Genomic DNA, 21,503 nt, shown 5'->3' on the forward strand with positions numbered 1-21,503 from the left:
AAACAACCATTATCACACCTAGGAATTCAGGCTTTTATGGAGTCCCATTGTAGCAGAATCCTATTCATATGGATTGTTCAAACTTCTGAAACTCGCACACAAGCTGCATCAGACCTTCAGCAAACTGAATATACCAAAACACAACCTGAAACCCAGCATTGAATCTCGGATAATCCCTTGCAAAATCAATAGCCAACCTTTTGTGCTATACCAAGATTCTGATTATCTTAACTCAAGCAGACCATCAACCAATAGAAACAACTCTTCAGAACATCAGACTTTGACCTTGTGACTGTAGAGGATACAGACTTGATGTCTTCAATATTTGAGCCTAAAGCAAGTAGAGGTTAGCTCCACCTCAAACTAATATCCAGTTGGTTGTGCAACCTTAAATCAAGAACAAACTCTATGGATGAGCGTTCTTGTACCAGCCTCAAGATATATCATATAACTGATATCAACATCAACACTAGTGAATATCATCCAAAACTCACATTGATGTTCAACTCTCGAGCCATTGGAGGAGACAAGCTGTAGATCCTTTAGAGTTTGTAAACCTGAAATACATATGATCTTATCGAATCCACTGTAGTGAATCTTCCTTCCTCCAACATCGACGTTCTGAAACCCAGAACAGCCACCATTTTCTTCTTTCATGTTATTGTAGCACCATCTCTCTGAGAACTACAGATCTGATATAAAGCTATCACTTTCCTTCACAGATCTGAAAGCTTTCTCACAAAGCTTACTCCTCAAGAACCTGAGGCTCTGATACCACTTGTTGTAAATCGATACAACAACTTTAGATTCAATCAAGTACTGATTGATGGATCTGACACAAGGTTTAAACACGAAAACAGAGAGAACACATAAACAGAGAACACAGAGATTTGGTAACCCAGTTCATTGCATCAGCAGCTACATTTGGGGAGGAAACAGAGTCCTCAACATCCATTATAGATCAAGAGTTACATATGTGTTATGGTTACAACATACCTCTAACACTCGTCTAACATCCTAGATCGAGTCTCACAAGAACAACATATGAAAGAAGAATAACAAGAGATTAAGCCTAGATACACCGAGAATCTACATCTCTCTCTAGCTCTGTTCACCCCTTCAGAACCGCCTGAACTAGGGTTCAGCGCAGCTCCTTTTTGCTCTCTCTCCTCTCTTCATCTGTTTGACCTTATGTATTTATACCTAATACATAGTCGGTTCTTGTATGGGCTTCACACTAATATATGGTCCAATTTCTGACAGTCCAAACAGGCCCACATTAAACAAACATATACAAGCTTCTGATCCACTACAACTTCCTGTTTCAAGTTGGATCATATCTCAACATACAGTGCAGCTGCCAGAGTAATTGACGGAAAGATTTACGTGATCGGAGGTTGCTCTAAGGACGTAGGTGATGATTGGATCGAAGTGTTCGATACAGATACTCAGACTTGGAGTAGTGTGCCAGTGCCTAGTCCATTGCCGATCTGTAATTGGAGTGGAGCATTTATGGCATATATTGTGATACAAGAGAGGATTTACATTATGGATCCTCTGCATTGTTTTGCTTATGAACAAAGACAAGGTACACTGCACCACCACCTGGAAATAAGATATCAGATGTGGCACAATGGGTGTTGTGTGGTTGAGGATTTGCTGTATAGCATTGATCCAATGTGTCTTTCTGAATCTCCGATAGTGGTATGCGATCCCAATGATTTTGTTTGGAGACTTGTGGTGGGTGATTTTTTTCGCCTAACCTCAACTATTACGAGTGTCGATTGGCGAATATTGGTGGGAAGTTGATGGTTATAGGCCCTACTAAAGACCGACAAGGTCTTCAAGATGTTTGGTGCGTAGAGATCGACTTAAAAAGACTTGAAGGAGGATGAGATTCGGGGGAAGGTCGTATCAAGATCGCTTGTGCTTAAATCCGTCGTCTTACATTCCATTGATCTTTGTCGCTCTACGTTTTGATGGTTTGTGGGATGGTTTCTTGCGGTTGAAGGTATGTTAATCTTTTGATGTGCATGAACTATTGATGATGATATTATTATATGACATTTTCTGTAGCGTCAAGGTCTTAATTAGGCTTTTCATTAACTTGCAGGTGAAGGATCTTTTATTACATCTACTGTTTTTAGCTACCACTACCAGCTTGTTGATAGGAGAGAAAATACGAAGCAAAAAGTGGTGCAGAAGCTGTTTTATCTGACACCTTAAAGAGTAACTCGTGTTCTTCTTATCTTTCTGCAGAGTGTGAATGAATGCTCTTACAAAGTTAGTCTTGAGTAGATTTCTTAAGCTGTGTTGACAGTGTTGTAGATGCGTAGGCCATTTCTTGTTTTAGCCTTTATACAAAAGTTCTTACGAAACTTGTTGTAGTGCATCTTTACTTGGCTATCTTCTGGGTTTTTTCTTGTGCAGCAAGTAATCACAATCAGATTTAACGAAACCTACTCTGCTTGGTTAAGAGATGACTTAAACACACATAAATTTAGCTAACCAGTGGTTTTGACAGTAATTTCAAAGTCCTGAAGCTATCTCTATCTAGGATACACTAAGATTAATTTCTTCCAACCGAAATCTTATGATTTGTTCTCTTTTTAACACTAAAAATACTCGCACTGTGTTTCAAGTATATGAGCAATATGAAATCCTGGTACAGAGATGTGAAGATGGTCTCTAGGAGCATAACATACACATTTTAGTTTAATCGGTGTTTATGGTTTTATTGATAGCGATTACAAAAAAAACTGTGCACTTAACGGTGGAGAGGACCTTGTGGTAGCTTACTCATATGTAAAGCTGTCTCTCTTTTTTTTTCGTATTATATTCTTCTGTTTCATTTAGTGAATGTTGTGAAACACATTCACAACAGATGTTAAGGAAAAAATCAATACAGCTGAGACTGCTGTGAGATAAATTAAAAGAAACCCTTAATAATGTAGAAAATGCATAGCTTAAGATCCTAAACTAGCCGCCATGTTTTTTACTTTATTGATTCATTGTCTGATACTGATCGCATAAACCTCGTGTGACGGGATAATTTTATGAGGTGTCTGTATTGCCTGTACCATAAACAAAAAAGTAAGGATAAGAAACAAACAAATCGATCGATATATCTTGAGGAACAAGGAACTAAAATGTCAAAATTAAGTTGGATTACATTGTTACTCAGTAGCAAGTCATGTGGTTGGAGTAGTCCTGGGCTTTCGGGAATTCGGTTCGGTTTCGGATATATCCATTGGGTTCTGGTTAGTTTGGATATAGAGGTTTAGTATCCATTCGGTTAATTTACTATTTCGGTTCGGGTTCGGTTCGGTTTCGGTTATTTTCGGTTCGGTTCCGGATATCCGAAATAGTGTAATATAAACTTTTAAAATATTATTTAAATAAAATTTGATAATATTTTAACAAATATATCTAAAAACTTCCTGATATTTGATTTATTTCAAATATTTTGGTATTTTTGTCTAAATATATATGGTTTTTTAGTTTACTTTTTATTACCTTATATAAATTAACACGTAATACAAAGCTAAAACTTCAACGTGGCGCAGTGGCCATGTTCGATTCTCGGCTAAAACATAATTTTAGTACGTGTTCGATTTGATTCGGATAACCGAGGCTAGGATCAAGAACATCTACTATCATATGATTTTCCACCATCTCTTATATCCAGTCCACTAAATAAACCTGCCAAGAACAAACAATGTTTCCTGTGAGCTAACATCTCTTTGATCCAGTCCACTATAGTGCGTATAAGCTTGAATCCTCCCACAGAAAAGAAACTTCATTTGCTAGCAGATAAACGCACTTTTCCACTAATGGTTGTTCTTCCTTTTTTTTCTTCGACTTGTGTGATATATTTTTTAATTTAAAATATTGAAAAATGTAAAAAATAAAAATAAAAACTGATTAGTCTTTGGCTTTTTTTGCCAATTATTCTGAAGAATAATGTATAATGCGGAAAAAAAATTATTTATTTAAAACTAAACGAAACTTAAAATTAAAAAAATTAAAAATAATCTCTTTTATAAAAAAAACGAAACCTAAACAAAGATGATTTTTTTATTGAAAACAATCTTAACCTAATTGCATTCTGTTTAACATATATATACAGCTCTAGTTGTTGTAGGTTTCTTCACTGAGACAAAGATATTAAGGACACAAATCAATACACACAAGTGCCCAAGGATCCATCAAAAGTAAGAGTCAGATGATTAAAGAAGACAGGATTAGCGAATTACCTGACGATGTGCTCGCAGAGATATTGTTGCTTCTGGAGACAAAAGAAGCAGTGTGGTACTATGGTTTTGTCGAAACGATGGCGGTCTCTTTGGCGACCATCACAACGCATGTATTCACAACTCATGTATATCAAGTTGACCTTACTTTTCAAGGTTGAAACGGTACGTACTAGTGATATTATTGTTATGCTAAAAAAATAAAAATCAACGTTATATATATTCATTGCAGACTGGGGGTTTTGACGCCATTTACTTCTTCCGATTTGGACTTGAAGATTGTAAATTTTTTTGCACCATATAAAGTAGATTGGTTGCAACCATTTATGTGGTTTCTTCAAAAAACTCCTCTTAAACTACGAGTTGTTCGCATCGTCGACAAGGTTTAATTACCCCACCCACTGATTTCTTTTTTAATTAATGGACTAATAAACATCTAAACTGAACTAGTTAAACGTGATGTACAGTTGCACAGTACTTACATATTATCTTTTGATGTTGTTTCACAGACAAACTCGGATTCCCACTTTCATTCCACCCACCGGTTTCTGTTCCAGAATGTTTGTCAACCCATCTCAAGATCTTTCAGTGGCAAGGCTATAGTGGACAAAACGCAGAGAAAGAAATTCTGAAATACATACTTGCCAGCTCTAAGTGTTTAAAAAGAGCTTACATCTCCATTGAACCCCGTGGTCGTCGTAAAGATATAAGAAAGAACAAGATGAGGAGAGAGTTAGAATCTGTGCCTAGGGCTTCACTATTATATAAGCTTCACTTCTACACTTAATCCATATCCATTCGACGTCAAAACTGATCTTTTTTTATAGTTAGAATTCTATTTGATTTCAAGATTTATGAACTACGTATTTGTTTTATAATTAAAAAAAGGTGTTAATATCTCGTATGAAATCCTTATTGCCCATACATAGCCGGTTTATGACTTCTGATTCGCACGTACGTACCAAGTTTCTCACACAAACCACAAGCCAAGAAGGAAACGAAAACGGCTTTTCAGTAGCCAAACGTGAATTTCACAAGCGAAAATATGATCGGATGACACAAGCATCATGCTGCAGGTGTTGCAGTCATTCAAGATACAAAATCTAAAATATCTCAAAAAGTTTTATAAGATGTTTCCAGAACTATGAAGATGTGTTTTTAATTTTTTTTTGTGTTAATTAAACTGACAATTAAAAAAAAAAGCTGTTATTTTTCTTTACATTGTTAAAGAACCACCGGCACAAGAAATATGGAAGATTTAGGAACAAGAAACAAAAAAAAAGATTCTTAACTTAAAAAATGAAAGGCTCGAGAGTTTATATAAAACTCGAACCCTAAAAAGCTTTAGTTAGCGTCATTGAGAAGAAACAGATGCTGTGTCTCCTCGGGTTTGGGTTATAGATTCAGGGGCTATTCACTATGTTACTCATAATAAGAACCTTTATGTAGAGTTTAAACCTTTAGATAAACCTTTGTTACCCTTCCTAATGGCTATACTGCTAGAATAGTGGGCATAGGATTCATTCAATTAACTGATACTATTATTCTGCATAATGTTTTTTATATTCCTGAGTTTAAGTTCAATCTGATCATTGTTAGTGTCATAACAAAGACTTTGAAATCTAAACTGAGTTTTACCTCTGATAAATACTTTATTCAGAATCTTACACAGGAGTTGATGATTGGAAAAAGGAATTGAACTTGGAAATTTATATGTCTTGCATTTTGATGAGTCTAATCGTTCAGTTTCTTTGAAAGGTATTGCTTTGCTTTCTAAACATGTCCCAGTCTGTTCTATTGTCATTGTTGATCTATTATATGGCATATACATCTAGGACACCCATCTCAATCTAGAATAGATTTACTATCTGATGTATTGAGTTTAAAACATATTAAACAAAATAAAGAGAAATTATATGTTTGTCATTTCTCTAAACAAAAGCATCTTCCATTTGAATCAAGACAAAACATGTGTAATGCTCCTTTTGAATTGATTCATATTGATACATGGAGTCCTTTCTCTGTTAAAACTAAAGATGGTTTTAAATATTTTTTAACCATAGTTAATGAGTTTAGTCGAGCCACATGGGTATTCTTGATGAAATTAAAATTTGATGTGTTCCATGTCTTTCCTAGCTTTATAAATATGGTTGCAACTCAATATAAAACAAAAATGAAATCTGTCAGATCTGATAATGCTCATGAGTTGAAGTTTAATGCATTATTTTCTGAAAAATGAATTATCTCTTTATCATTCATGTCCTCAAACTCCAGAACAAAATTCTGTGGTAGAAAGAAAGCATCAGCATACTTTGAATATAGCTAGAGCTCTTTTATTTCAGTCAAATATTCCTTTAGAGTTATGGGGAGATTGTGTCTTGACAACAATTAGATTTGAGAAATTAACTAGTAAAGAACCTGAAATATACTTCGTTAAAGAGTTTTGGGTGTTTATGCTATAGTTCTACTTCACCTAAGCATATAACTAAGTTTGAACCTAGAGCTAAAGCCTGTATTTTTCTAGGTTATCCTACTGGATATAAGGGGTACAAGCTATTAGATTTGGAACACATGTCGTTTTTATTTCTAGCCATGTCACATCTATGAGAATATTTTTCCTTTTGTATCATCCACTATCAAGGATGATACAAAGAAGTTCTTTCCTCATCTTCATTCACCTGCAACCCCTGATGATTTGCCTCTTGTGCAAATATCTTCTGGTGCACATCCTTCTCATGATGTGACATCTTGATTCCTTTTGAATCATTATCTCGCAGACAAAAGAAACCCCCTAAACACTTGCATGATTTTCATTGTTATAATATTACTAGTACTATCAAATATCCAATTTCCGATTATATCTCTTATTCCTATCTATCTGAGCCTTACCGTGCTTTCATTAATCTCATCACAAATGGCATTATCCCAAAAAGATATTAAGAAGCTAAGGATTATGATGTGTGTGCTGCAATGAAAGAGGAGATTGTGCCATGATTCGTACTTGCACTTGGAGTGTTTACAATCAAAATATCATGCAGACAGAAGTATAGAGAGATACAAGGTAAGATTAGTTGCCAAAGGTTATACCACAAGAGGAAGGTGTAGACTATGAAGAAACTTTTTCTCCTGTTGCTAAGTTAGCATATGTCAGATTATTATTTCTGAATACAGCTAAGAGGAATTAGTCTGTTAATCAGATTGATATATCTAATGCTTTATTGAATAGAGAATTAGATAAAAGATTTATATGAAGATTCCTCCAGGTTATGCAGATTTACTTGGAGAGAACTTACCACCTAATGGTGTTCTCAGGTCACACAAGTCCGTTTATGAACTGAAACAAGCATCACGACAATGGTTTATCAAGCTATCTACTACTTTATGTTATATGGGTTTAAAGAAATCTGTTGTAGAACACACATTGTTCATCAAATCTCATGGTGAAGTTGTTCTTGGCGTTTTGGTTTATGTCGATGACATATTGATAATCAGCAATAGTGGTGATGCAGTGGAAGATTTCAAGGCTGAATTGAAATCTTATTTCAAGTTGAGAGACTTAGGTCCTGCGAAGTATTTTCTTAGTATAGACATCGCAAGGTCAGCTGAAGGTATCTCACTTTGTCAATGAAAATATATCTTGGAACTGTTATCTACTATAGGTTTCCTTGAGAGTAAACCATACTCTACTCCAATGAATCCCAAAACTGAAGATAACAAAAGACAACGGCACTTTATTGCCTGATTCAACACAATATCGGAAGTTGGTGGGAAAGCTTATGTACTTGCAGATTACAAGACCTAATATGTCCTTTGCAGTTAACAAGCTTTGTCAGTATTCTCATGCACCTCGTGATACTCATTTACTTGCTTCTCACCAGGTGTTGCGATATTTGAAAGGCACAGTGGGTCAAGGACTCTTTTATCCAAATGATAAGAAGTTTGATTTTCAGGGACTCTCTGATGCAGAATGGGGAACTTGTACATGATATGAGGTATATTACAAGTTATTGTATGTACATTGGTGATTCTTTGGTATCTTGGAAATCGAAGAAGCAAGATACTGTTTCCCAGAGTTCTGTAGAGTCAGAGTTTCAGGCCATGGCTTTGGCGACAAAGGAACTTATTTGTCTCTCGGCTTATGTATCATTTGAAGATTCCATTTTTCCCTCCGGCTTATCTCTATGGTGACAATACTGCAGCATTACATATTGTCAATAACTCATTTTTTCATGAGAGAACGAAACATGTTGATTTGGACTGCTATAAGATCATGGAGGAGGTTGATTCTGCTTTTATCAAATGTATGTCAAAACAGGATGTCACTTGGCAGATGTTCTTTGTCGTTACCACCGGCTCACTTTCAGAAAATAATCTCCAAGATGGGTGTTTGCAATATCTTTGCACCTTCATCTTGAGAGGGGCTATTAGCTTAGTGTATATACTCTTATACTTGTATGTAATAGGGCTGGTTAAGGACTCTGAAATATCCGATTTATAGTCTTAATTAATTGTAATTAGAAATCCGGTTTATAGTCACGTTTAGCATAAGAACATTGTAACAAAATCTTTTGATCATTAATGGTGAATCTGAGTTTAACAAAAAATTTCTCTCTCAATGCATCTTTACTGATAGAATGCCTCTTTTGCCTTCAACAATTATTACCAGAAGAATCCAATCTCTAGTAGTTGCAATTTTGACGGTACTGCTGTTACTATCAGTGCTGACCCAACAGTTATCTGGAAAAGTTTTTACTTAGCCTTTGTTTGGTTGTTGTGTGCAGTGTCAACCCATTTCCCACAAAAGTAGATGAAGCTGCCATCTGAAATTCATCACAGAACAAAAAATAATTAGTAGATTATGGCAAAATCAGAGACTGAACATGCAAGTTTCTGGGAACAGTCCCACGCCAACCTAGACTACATATAGTCCATGGTGAGATTCGCATATAGTTCCACGCCAACCTAGACTACATATTAGAAGCTTCGTTATCAACTAACCAAAAATTCCTGAAAACAAAAGAAATTATGAAAACTATTCAAATGGGTGGATATATGTCTCTTTGTTTCAAGCAAAGAAGATTTGAAACGATTTGTAACATCAAAAAAAGGAAAACCGTAAGAACAAGAGCAAGAATCAAACCATAGACACAATGATGCTGATGCAGAACAAATCTAAACCGAAAACAGAGTAGCAGAAAACCATTAATTTTATCTTCAATTACCAGCCACCACCACCACGGCCATCAAACTCTTTCCCGATCATCCAATGGAGAATTTATTATCATTGAAGATGACGAATCAGAATCCCTTGGTCTTCCTGTCAAACTCAAACCAAGTCAAACAAATCACAAACCCATCATAGAGATGGTATCGATGAAATAACAAAACTCGATCGACCTATGGGATCATCAAAGCAGGAAGATTAGGATACCGATTTGGATAAGTTAAGTAACAGAGAAACACAATTCATCAAAATGATGTGAGAGATTTGCCTCGACGGAACCCTAGATTCGAGCAGTGGCGGATCCATAAACATTTTTCACCGGGTGCAAAAATTTATTTAATAATTAACAAAAAATCATTTAAAAAAACTTTAAGTATATAGTTTACAAGCATACTCTACGCTCACTCATAGACTGAAATCTCTTTATCACTATTTCATTAGTGACAAAATCAAGCAACTCTTTTTCAATATAACATACAAGATAGTCACTTAGAAATTGGTCTCCAATGCGGTTGCGAGTTGCTGTCTTCACTAGTTTCATTGTAGAAAAACACCTTTCGACCCTTGCGGTAGCGACATATAAAGTTAATACTAACTTTAACAGCCGATAAACCAAAGGATGTGAGAGATGCTTTTGTGTTTCCACCATTAAACGAGAAATATCTCCAAGATTTTTCAAATTATCGAACATTTTATCTTCTCTTACATTGTCAATGTAGATTCCAAGTTGATGCTCAAGAGATAAACACTCCTCAACGCTAAAATCTTCCGGATATAATTTGGCCAATCTGACTAATTTTTCCTTGTCAAACTCACGAAAGGAACCAATTGGACTCAATGAAGCCATACAAATTAGCATATCAGTGTTTACCTCAGTGAAACGATCATTAAACTCTTGAAGCTGCAAATCTAAAACAGTATAAAAACAGTTAACCTTATACTGATGGAGATTGGTTATGTGGGTCTTTTGTCTTGGCCTCTTTGAATCAACAAAGTCTTCCTCCATATTGAGTATTTCAGCATCGTGTTTCTCACAAAAAGAAAAAACTTTATCCATAAATGAATCCCAACCATCATTCCTAAGATTTTGTAACTCTCGCTTAGTTGACTCCACCAATGACATGGCATTCAAAATATCTTGATCTTTTCTTTGCAAAGCCATTGATAAATTTTTGATTAGTCCCAATATAAGTAACATTAGTTGTATATAGAAGATACAATCAAATGTGTGAAAGTACTTGAGAAGACCATATGCTTGGCGTCTTTTTGAGTCCTCAACTCCTTTGTTTTGGATATACTCAAGTACTTCAACAATAGAAGGAAACAAATCAACCATGCATAATAATATTCGATAATGAGAACCCCAACGAGTATTACCAAGTCTTTGAAGAGAAAGCTCTTGATTGTTGGCTTGCCAGAACCACATGTATATTGACCTTTCCATGCGGTTGGACAATTCTTCCATTCGCAATGCATACAATCGATGCTTCCTATCATCCCCGGAAAAACGCATAGCTCTCCAATATCGAGTAGTCGTCGAAGATCTTCTGGTGTCGGTCTTTGTAAGTACTCATCTTCGAAACAATTTATAATTGCATGAGTACGCCGTGCTTTCAGCAACTCGGAAGTATTCGTCAACCGCATCAGCAGCCGAACCATATGCCATCATACGAATTGCTGCTGTACACTTTTGTAGTGCTGAAAGCCCCAACCTTCCTGTAGCATCTCTACGTTGTTGAAAGAATGGAATTTGATTTCCGAGTCGCTCAACGATTCGCATGAACAAGGGCTAGCTCATTCTAAAATGGCGTCGGATAATACGAGGAGGGTAGATCGCATCTTCACTAAAGTAATCGTTCCACAAGTGGGCGTGGCCGACTTCACAGTCTCTTTCAATGAAAGTTTGCGGCTTCTTTGGTTTGGGTGGTTGTTGATGTTGAACAGATGGAATAAGAAGAGATTGCCAAAATTGATTGGAAATTTGGTCACAAACTTGATTTAAGCATTCATCAATGGTGTCATCAAAATTATTGTGAGAAGACGATGCTACTTTATGAGAAAAGTTAAAGAAATTATAGTGAGTGTTTGATAAGATAGAGAGTGTTTGATAGGTTTGTGAATTGGTGAGTGTTTGATAAGTCCATCTCTTCGTTTTATAGACTTGCATGGTCAAAAATATGTGGTGTTCAATCGTAACAAAGTTTGTGGTATGGTGAGATAAAAACAAAACATGTACTTGTGTGTAACTTGTGGTGTGTGTCACAAAAAAACAAAAAAAGTGTACTTCTGAAAATATATGTGGTAAAGACTTGTGGTGTGTGTCACAAAAAAACAAAACATGTACTTGTCACAAAAATTTAAATTACATAAAAGGGAGACTGTTGTGTGTGGAGCCTCTTGTGTGGAGATTGTTGTGTGTGGTCAATGTGGTTTACAAGCACCATCGTTGTCCTTTATCCTGAAACCGTAAACACAAGAGTACATAAGTAAAACCGATTACATAAGAGAACAAACTAAAACCGAGTACATAAGTAAAAGCAAATAAGGAACCTAATACAAGACTTCACGGTTACATAAGACCGAGTACATGCTAACCATCAAAGTCACAACCATCAAAGAAACCGATTACATGCTAACTTGTGGTGTGTGTCACAAAAAAACAAAAAAAGTGTACTTCTGAAAATATATGTGGTAAAGACTTGTGGTGTGTGTCACAAAAAAACAAAACATGTACTTGTCACAAAAATTTAAATTACATAAAAGGGAGACTGTTGTGTGTGGAGCCTCTTGTGTGGAGATTGTTGTGTGTGGTCAATGTGGTTTACAAGCACCATCGTTGTCCTTTATCCTGAAAAACGCATAGCTCTCCAATATCGAGTAGTCGTCGAAGATCTTCTGGTGTCGGTCTTTGTAAGTACTCATCTTCGAAACAATTTATAATTGCATGAGTATGCCGTGCTTTCAGCAACTCGGAAGTATTCGTCAACCGCATCAGCAGCCGAACCATATGCCATCATACGAATTGCTGCTGTACACTTTTGTAGTGCTGAAAGCCCCAACCTTCCTGTAGCATCTCTACGTTGTTGAAAGAATGGAATTTGATTTCCGAGTCGCTCAACGATTCGCATGAACAAGGGCTAGCTCATTCTAAAATGGCGTCGGATAATACGAGGAGGGTAGATCGCATCTTCACTAAAGTAATCGTTCCACAAGTGGGCGTGGCCGACTTCACAGTCTCTTTCAATGAAAGTTTGCGGCTTCTTTGGTTTGGGTGGTTGTTGATGTTGAACAGATGGAATAAGAAGAGATTGCCAAAATTGATTGGAAATTTGGTCACAAACTTGATTTAAGCATTCATCAATGGTGTCATCAAAATTATTGTGAGAAGACGATGCTACTTTATGAGAAAAGTTAAAGAAATTATAGTGAGTGTTTGATAAGATAGAGAGTGTTTGATAGGTTTGTGAATTGGTGAGTGTTTGATAAGTCCATCTCTTCGTTTTATAGACTTGCATGGTCAAAAATATGTGGTGTTCAATCGTAACAAAGTTTGTGGTATGGTGAGATAAAAACAAAACATGTACTTGTGTGTAACTTGTGGTGTGTGTCACAAAAAAACAAAAAAAGTGTACTTCTGAAAATATATGTGGTAAAGACTTGTGGTGTGTGTCACAAAAAAACAAAACATGTACTTGTCACAAAAATTTAAATTACATAAAAGGGAGACTGTTGTGTGTGGAGCCTCTTGTGTGGAGATTGTTGTGTGTGGTCAATGTGGTTTACAAGCACCATCGTTGTCCTTTATCCTGAAACCGTAAACACAAGAGTACATAAGTAAAACCGATTACATAAGAGAACAAACTAAAACCGAGTACATAAGTAAAAGCAAATAAGGAACCTAATACAAGACTTCACGGTTACATAAGACCGAGTACATGCTAACCATCAAAGTCACAACCATCAAAGAAACCGATTACAAGGAAGTGATTCAAACAACTATTTAAACACCAAACTGATTCAAACTGATGACAACGTGTCATCAATAAGTTTGTCCTTTAAAGCTTTTTCAAGGAAAAATCTTTTTGCTTCATCTCATACATCCTCGCAACCTCTTGCATCTGAAACTCCAACCAAGGTTTCGAATCTCCCTCAACATCCGCTTGTGTGTTCTTGTTCTTCTTGTCCTTTCTCTTTGCAGCATTAACACCATGAGGACGGCTCATCATTGGTTCAACCTCAACATCCACCGGTTGGGAACTTGAAGGATCTGCAGAACCATCCACCCGTGTCCTTTTCACCCTAGTCCCTTTAGAAGATGTGGACAAGCACCACTTTTGATCATATCTAAGCTCTCGCCAAGCATGCTCAAAGGTGAATTTCTTGTTGTGAACATTGAAGTAGATCTGGTTTGCTAGCTTCATAACGTCATCTTCATTCTGCCCACTTGTTTTCTCCCTTTTCGCAGCCTCATAGCAACCTACGAACTTGCACACAGTATCGTTGATCTTACCCCACCACTGCTTACAATGACTGGACTCTCTCTTTGGTCGCCCTACAACATTCGGACAATCTGCAACGTAATCCGCTATCCTTCCCCAGAAGGCTCCACGTCTTTGCTCGTTTGAAGTTATAGGATCCTTGCTCGTGTTCAGCCATGCGCTGACAAGCATCAGATCATCTGCTGGTAACCATGTATGCCTTGCTCTGCGGTTACCAACAAGGGATGCAACTGCAGGTGGGGCATCAGAACATTGACTCTCATATGGGGAGGCAACAAGCATGTGGGTTTCACGCTGACTTTGTACCAAGTCGAAGAAGCTGGTATCTATAGTCTACTTATTCGTGTCTGTGTTAGAAGGAGAAGGAAGGGTTAATGTTGTGTGGTTTGTGATAAAGGCTTAATGTTATGTGTTTTGTGTTTTACTATCAAGTGAACCTTTTATTTATACAATGTTCACCACTAGTTTACTTTTAAAACAAGTGGGTTTAGGTTTTCAAAATTAAGTTTTTACCTAAACTACAACAACTACACATTTATCACATTATAACGACCAACAAACCCTACACCATCAAACAATAAGCATTCATCAATGATTGACTCGACAAGTAACTCCCTAAACAAGTACTAACCGTATTTATCACAACCAACAAACAAAAAGCAATCATCAATGACTGACTCGACTCTTACCTAAACTGACACCAAATTAATTAAGAAAGAAGAGGATCATATATAAAACAAAAACATATACAAATTTAAAATAAGTTTAAAGAGCTCAAACTGACCTGCTTTAATGGCATCGACAACAGCTTCCTCAGGTGACTTTGTGTATCCTTGGTACTCAAAAATGGTCGCCACAACATCACACTCTGGTGTAATGTACCTATAAGGATACAACAAAGGCTCCTCGTTAGTAACCACTTCTACACTGAGTTGCAAATGAAATAGAGGATTAAAAGAAATTAACTCACCATTCCCATTTCAGGCCTAGATTGATGTCTTATAAAAAGAGCGGCTGCTAACGCCAACCTCTCCATCTGGTCGCTTTTGCTGTCATCTTGCAAACTTGGGTACAATAGTTGAGAATATTTTTTGTTATCCAGAATCTGCTTCGCCTGGACGTGTACATAGATATCAATTTAGCAGTAGCCGAGAAAGCTCAGAACTTTCAATGTTTGCGAACACAAACATTGATGTAATACTAAAAGAATCTTACATGTGGCTCAAAATTATCAGACAATAATATGTTTGATGACATAACATCTCTGTGAATAACAGGTTATGGAGCACTGTTATGAAGATAGTCCAACGCCTCAGCTATTCCCACGGCCACCTTATATCTTTCATTCCAACGAAATGGAACCAGGTCCTTTTTGTTGCCTAATGTAAAACCGTGCTTTGTTAGACAAAATTGTGTGATGCTAAGAAGATTCTTAGCATGAATGACAAACCAATGTCCAAAAAAAAAAAAGAGTTTCAAATACTATACAAAATCATCACATACAAAAGTTTGAAACTCATATAGGAAAAGGTCAAACCTTGAGAGTGATGAATGATCGATGAGGAACCATCTTTCTGAAACATGACTTTTCCATTGTCAATAGCGAGAACACAACAATCTTTTGATACTTTCTTCGCTAAGTACTTAGCCACAGACACAGATGAATGAATTGTATGGTAACGTATCGAGATCCCAACTACAATTTTGGACGCAGAACACAATTTTGCTTCTCTAACTTGAATATTTCGAGAAGAATAACCCCGGGATAATTTCAACTTTAACTCCACCTATTCAACATTTCCAAGTAGTCACATTAAAGACTGTTGAATTTATTCATCAACACAGAAACAGGAAAAAAAGAGCATGGATTTAAATATCATACATGTTTCAAATTGCAGAAACCTTCATAGACTTCAAGAACAGAGTCAAAACTCTTAACAAGAGTGATAAGCGAAGAGTAGTATGCTCGATCACCGATCTCTACAAAAGAGAGAGAGAGAGAGAGAGAGAGAGAGAGAGAGAGAGAGAGAGAGAGAGAGAGAGAGAGAGTAAACACGAAAAACCCATTTCCAAAAATCGTAGCTTTATTTCGTTAACATGCCCAAATGAAAAAACACACTTCTCAAACATACTTTTTGTAGAAACAAACTTCTAATTAATCATGCCCAAATTAAAAACATATTTATCAATCTACCCAATGAGAGAAGACATAGTAGAAGATATATCGAACAAGAACACAATCAGACCCATCAAACAACCATCAAAGAACCCTAATTTGCGAACACAAACCGAAACAACCCTAATCCGTATAACTAATCGCGAATTCATACTATTAAACTGATAATCTTACCTTCCGATTCCAATTGCTTCAATCTCATCCGAATCAATCGACTCCAAAATCAAATCCATCTCAATCCTTTGTCAATTTTGGACTTTGATCGAGAGAGAAAGAGAGAGACAAAGAGATGAAAGAAAGAAAGAAATATTCGTCCCGTAAAAATAAAAATTCCTACTTCTATTATTTTCTTTGCCCAACGAAAAATTTACACGTATGGTCTCTTATTCCATAAACTACTCTACTAAATAAAAGGCTCTCTTATGTTTTTTTTTATTTCTCTAATTTATTTTTTTGCTTCTTTTCAACTACAACCGCTCTTAAAACCCCCATTGGGGATGACCTAAGTAATCACAATCAGATTTAACGAAACCTACTCTGCTTTGTTAGGAGATGACTTAAATTAAACACACATAAATTTAGCTAACCAGTGGTTTTGACTTCAGTAATTCCAAAGTCCCGAAGCTATCTATCTAGGATACACAAAGATTTGTTCCAACCGAAATCTTATGATTTGTTCTCTTTTTAACACTAAAAATACTCGCACTGTGTTTCAAGTATATGAGCAATACGAAATCCTGGTATAGAGATGTGAAGAAGGTCTCTGGGAGCATAACAGATTCATTTTAGTTTAATCGGTGTTTATGGTTTTATTGATAGCGATTACAAAAAAAAAATCTGTGCACTTAACGGTGGAGAGGACCTTGTGGTAGTGTCTAGGGGGCTTACTCATATGTAAAGTTGTCTTTTTTTTTTCTTACTAGAATCTGTACCCGCGCAAGAGCGGAATTTTAATTTAAAAGTTTTTCTATTAGTGTAAATTCTTGAGCTTGAATATAATTATTCAAAGTTTTGAGGGTAAATCTTTATACATATATGTCATGTGGTAATATTAGAAAAAATAAACGATATTGATGACTACTTTAAGATTTTTTATCATTAAGAGAGATTATATCTTATTCATATTTCATTAAAACATTTTTTAAAGGTTTTGATGTTGATCTAATTGTATATATTATTTATGATAGATATTGATAATAACATAACATTATTCCGTATAAATTTGAATATACCGCATCTCATGAATATTTCTTAGTGTAAAGTAAAATATATTATCATATCGTTATAACATCTTTACCGAGTTTGCTTTACCCATCGAAATAATTGCAACGTACCATAAATGACCAATTCATGAATGTGTCTATCTTATCCCACTTTCCATGATTATTGGCCAAACTGTTAAACCCGACTTGGAATCTAATTATCTATTTAATAATGTATGTCATTTATTTTTCTATAAATTCATTCATTTCACACAATTAATGAGATGTCAGAGATTTTAATTTAGTCATGTGTAATTGTGTATTATTATCTTTTCAAGTTTTACTAATTTATTTTCAAACACATTTAACTATAAGTTTTTCGTCATTATTGATAATGCACTCCTTTTGACATCTACTTTTTCCACATTCTATTGGCTCACATATAACTCATATTAGACTGTAAAATGATTTTCAAGATATATTATAACTATTTTCTCTTTAATTACTATCTTTCAATACTTAAATTTGGATTAGAAGCATTTGATTCAATTTATGAAATATCAAATTTGTTTTCCTTTTTGATCATGTTATAAAATAATAGTTCCTTTTAATTTTATTTTTCCTGTTTAAAATTTTATAAATAAATTACAGAATTTTTTTTATTCTACCATAATTTTAAATTTTACTTCCATTCTAAAACTCAATAATACACAATTACATTTTTTTTAATCTACCATAAATTTAAATTTTACTTCTATTCTAAAACTCAATAATATGCAATTGCATATTTTTTTTATTCTACCATAAATTTAAAATTTACTTCCATTCTAAAACTCAATAATAAATTTGAAAATTTTAAATTATGATCAGTTTAATAGAAAATTTTAATTATATTATTACCACTAATAAAAATTATAGTATTGTTTTCTTATTTTAACATTTTATTTATTTTACATAATTATTTTTTTATTTAAACTTTTTATTAATTATAATTAACATAAATATGCACTAAATGAATATTTTAAATTTATTTTAAAGTAAAAAATTGAATCCATACGATTTAAAAATAATGCTGGGTCTAGAAACTTTGGATGAAATAGTGGTGGGCCTACAGACTTTGGATGAAATTTAGTTGATCAGTTTGTCATTTGTGTGATTGTTTAAAGGGTTTATTAAAATTTGTAAGGCCCACAAAATTAAAGAAGAAGTGGCTAAATCAATAAAGTAAATTTGTAGTGAATGTTGTGGACACATTCACAACAGATGCAAAGGAAAAAATAAATACAGCTGAGACTGGGACTGCTGTGAGATAAACTAAAAGAAACCCTTAATGTAGAAAATGCATAGCTTAAGATCCTAAACTAGCCGTCATGTTTTTTACTTTATTGATTCATTGTCTGATAACCTCGTGTGACCGGGTAATATTCTGAGGTGTATGTATTGCCTGCACCATACACAAAAGAATTTAAGGGTAAGAAACGAACAAATCGATATATCGATTTAGCTTGGGGAACAAGGAACTAAAAATGTCAAAAGTTTCATTACATTGTTATTCAGTAGCAAGTCATGTGGTTGGAGCATGTGAATCACATCTCCCATATTAGGTCTTTCTTCTATCTCAGGATCAACACAACGCAAGGCAATCAACACAATCCGTTTGAGTTCTTTCATTGTAGGAAATTCAGGCAGGCTAGGATCAAGAACATCTACTATCATATGATTTGCCACCATCACTTTGATCCAGTCCACTAAATAAACCTGCCAAGAACAAAATTGTTTCTGGTAGTAAGCTAACATTGGGTTTGTGCATTGATAAAATATGTTCTATGTATATGAACTCTTACATGTGGTGAGCTTTGGTCTACAGAGACTCTCCCAGAGACAAGCTCCATTATCAAAGTCCCGAAGCAATGAACGTCGATTTTCTCATCAAGATTACCAGGTGAAGGAACAAAAGTTGGAGTCTCACTGTGACCGATGAATCCAACATCAAGTATCTTAGGGTTCCATTGATAATCAAGAAGAATCTTGCTTGGTCTTATGTCTTGATGAGTGATCTTTGGTTCGATGTCCTCGTGAACATACGCGAGCCTGATCAGAACACAAACATAATTGACCATCACAATCATTCATGCTAAATAACATTTTTGGTTGAAATAGTTTATATATAGATTAGATCATCCCACCCTTTTGCTACTCCTTGGATGATCTTCATTCTCTTTCTCCGGGTCAGAGGCTGATTCCTCCCAGCAGATCCATGAAGCCATTGGTGCAAATCACCTTTCTCAGCGTACTCGTAAACAAGAACCCTAAAATTCATTCAGACTTTAGTATGAGTCTAACATTTTAAGTCACACAACTGAGGTAATACAATACAATTATACCTCTCATCTCCTTCAGTGCAGTATCCAAGGAGTCTCACCACATTCTTGTGTCTAACATTTGCAATCATCTCAGCTCTTGTTATCAAATCTTTATCTTCATACCTGATAGATCAAAGTATTAAAGATTATAATTAAGATAAATATATATATGAAGGGATAAGTAAAAAAATATGTAAGAACTAACCTTTGATGGATTGGGAAGAATCGTTTGACAGCAACAGTGACTGTACCCATCAAGACTCCACGATACACTGTTGAAGAATCTCCTTTAGCAATCAGATTGTAATCTGCAAAACCATCTGTCACATTCTTGATCTCCATGAACGTAAACACATTGAAGCTTCCAAAGCTGCCGGTAGAAGAGAAGCTGCGGGTGTAGTAGGAAAGACGAGCAGAGGACCAACCAGCCTGAGAGATTCTCTGGCTCTCTACATCGTCGCTGCAACGGTTGTATGGAATCTGTCGTTTGTTATTTAGGGGAATGTGTGACAAAGGAAGACAAAGCTTTGATCTTAGTCTGAATGGTTCTTGTCTACATTTTCTCCTGTGAAAGATGAAACAGAGGAAGAGAGAAACGATCAGAACTAAGAGGAAGGCTATAGAGGCATAAGCTGTGATGAGGATCCAGAGCTTGATGCCGAAAAAGGAAGTGTGTTGAGAGAGTTTGTGTTGGATCAAGTCTGATCTTTGCTTTGATATGAGTATGTTCATCACTCTGAGTCTTTGTGGTGATAAAGATGATGAATCAATGAGAGTGTGAAAGAGTAAGATCTCCCACTGCTTCTGCATTCTTGTTTGAGTTGTTCTGTTTATTGTAATGCCTTTATTAATAAGAGTGCGAGAAGATTTAGAGGTATCATCCTAAGATGTAGCGTAAGAGGTTACGAACTTTGTTTGACTGTGTCTATAACAAATACCATAGATAGACATAGATTAACATTTTTTTCGTATTGGACAATAGGGTTCTTTAACTACTCTTGACTTAATAGATTAAAATTAAATAAATTAATTACAAAGAATTTTTGACAAAAAAAAAGAAAAGACACATTCCTTAGTTATTTTGGAAGGCCGGAGGTGTTGATGATGTAAACTGAAAATTCTTTTAAAAAACAATTAGGGGATGTATTGAATTTGACATTTTAGAAGGTTTTGGAGTATTTTTAAAATCATCTGTTATTGAATCAATGATTTTTTAAAATCATCTGAAATTTTGTGTTATTGAATTTGAAATTTATATAAATCATTTAAAATCATTCACAATCTCTTGTTATTCAGTTAATAATTTATAAATCTCACTTCAAATCTACTGTTATTCAAAATATCACAAATCTTTTTTAAAAACTACATAATGTGATTCTAAGAAACTTTTCTAACATTTTTAGTTCAAAAATATGACTTACAAAATCACACTTTTAAAGGATTTTTAATAAAAAGCTTCAATCCAAACCAATTAAAAATACACCCCCCTTAAAAGAACCTCCGGGCCTCCACCCATTGACGACAACGAAAAAAAAAACCATCACAGCAACTGTCTTCTCCTATTCTCTCTCTCTTTCTCTCTTAACTCTCATCAAATACATACTTCAGAACAAAAGGTGTGTATTTGTTAATAAAATGAGTGTTCTTCGGAAATCTGTCTAACTATAGTTAGCCGAATTCTTACGTATCTTCTCCATCCATAAGGCAACGATTCAAAATCAACAACATCCAGAAACAGAGAGAAGTAATTAACCTTTCATCCTTTGGGAAAGGCACAAAGGCGCCA

The 21,503-nt window shown here is 35.2% G+C and overlaps 3 protein-coding genes across 4 annotated transcripts; all 3 read right to left on the minus strand.

Moving 5' to 3' along the window:
• Window positions 1-9,788: 9,788 nt before the first annotated feature.
• On the minus strand, window positions 9,789-10,675 carry LOC147940892 (uncharacterized). The gene has a single exon (XM_087457707.1). The coding sequence runs from the start codon at window positions 10,673-10,675 to the stop codon at window positions 9,860-9,862; it is 816 nt and encodes a 271-aa protein (XP_087313833.1). The 3' UTR covers window positions 9,789-9,859.
• Window positions 10,676-12,955: 2,280 nt separating this feature from the next.
• LOC104700378 (protein kinase STUNTED-like) lies at window positions 12,956-16,469 on the minus strand. Of its 2 annotated transcripts, XM_019226997.2 has the most exons (7): window positions 16,327-16,469; window positions 15,859-15,956; window positions 15,514-15,763; window positions 15,192-15,355; window positions 14,947-15,090; window positions 14,761-14,858; window positions 12,956-13,283 (listed from the first exon to the last, which is right to left on the minus strand). In XM_019226997.2, exons 1-4 carry the CDS (start codon window positions 16,352-16,354, stop codon window positions 15,255-15,257), a joined length of 477 nt encoding a protein of 158 aa, XP_019082542.2. In that variant the 5' UTR covers window positions 16,355-16,469; the 3' UTR covers window positions 12,956-13,283; window positions 14,761-14,858; window positions 14,947-15,090; window positions 15,192-15,254. The 2 variants fall into 2 exon arrangements, 1 of the variants encoding a protein (XP_019082542.2); XR_015560694.1 differs by lacking the exon at window positions 15,859-15,956 and having other exon boundaries at window positions 16,327-16,464.
• A 2,101-nt stretch (window positions 16,470-18,570) lies between these two features.
• LOC104704335 (putative receptor-like protein kinase At2g30940) lies at window positions 18,571-20,529 on the minus strand. Its single transcript, XM_010420444.2, has 6 exons — window positions 19,923-20,529; window positions 19,739-19,840; window positions 19,541-19,663; window positions 19,199-19,445; window positions 18,900-19,112; window positions 18,571-18,798 (listed from the first exon to the last, which is right to left on the minus strand). The coding sequence occupies exons 1-6, from the start codon at window positions 20,525-20,527 to the stop codon at window positions 18,745-18,747; spliced, it is 1,344 nt and encodes a 447-aa protein (XP_010418746.1). The 5' UTR covers window positions 20,528-20,529; the 3' UTR covers window positions 18,571-18,744.
• Window positions 20,530-21,503: the final 974 nt, after the last annotated feature.

This window comes from Camelina sativa, chromosome 7, assembly GCF_030686135.1.
Source record: "Camelina sativa cultivar CO46 ecotype springtype chromosome 7, ASM3068613v1".
Taxonomy (NCBI): domain Eukaryota; kingdom Viridiplantae; phylum Streptophyta; class Magnoliopsida; order Brassicales; family Brassicaceae; genus Camelina; species Camelina sativa.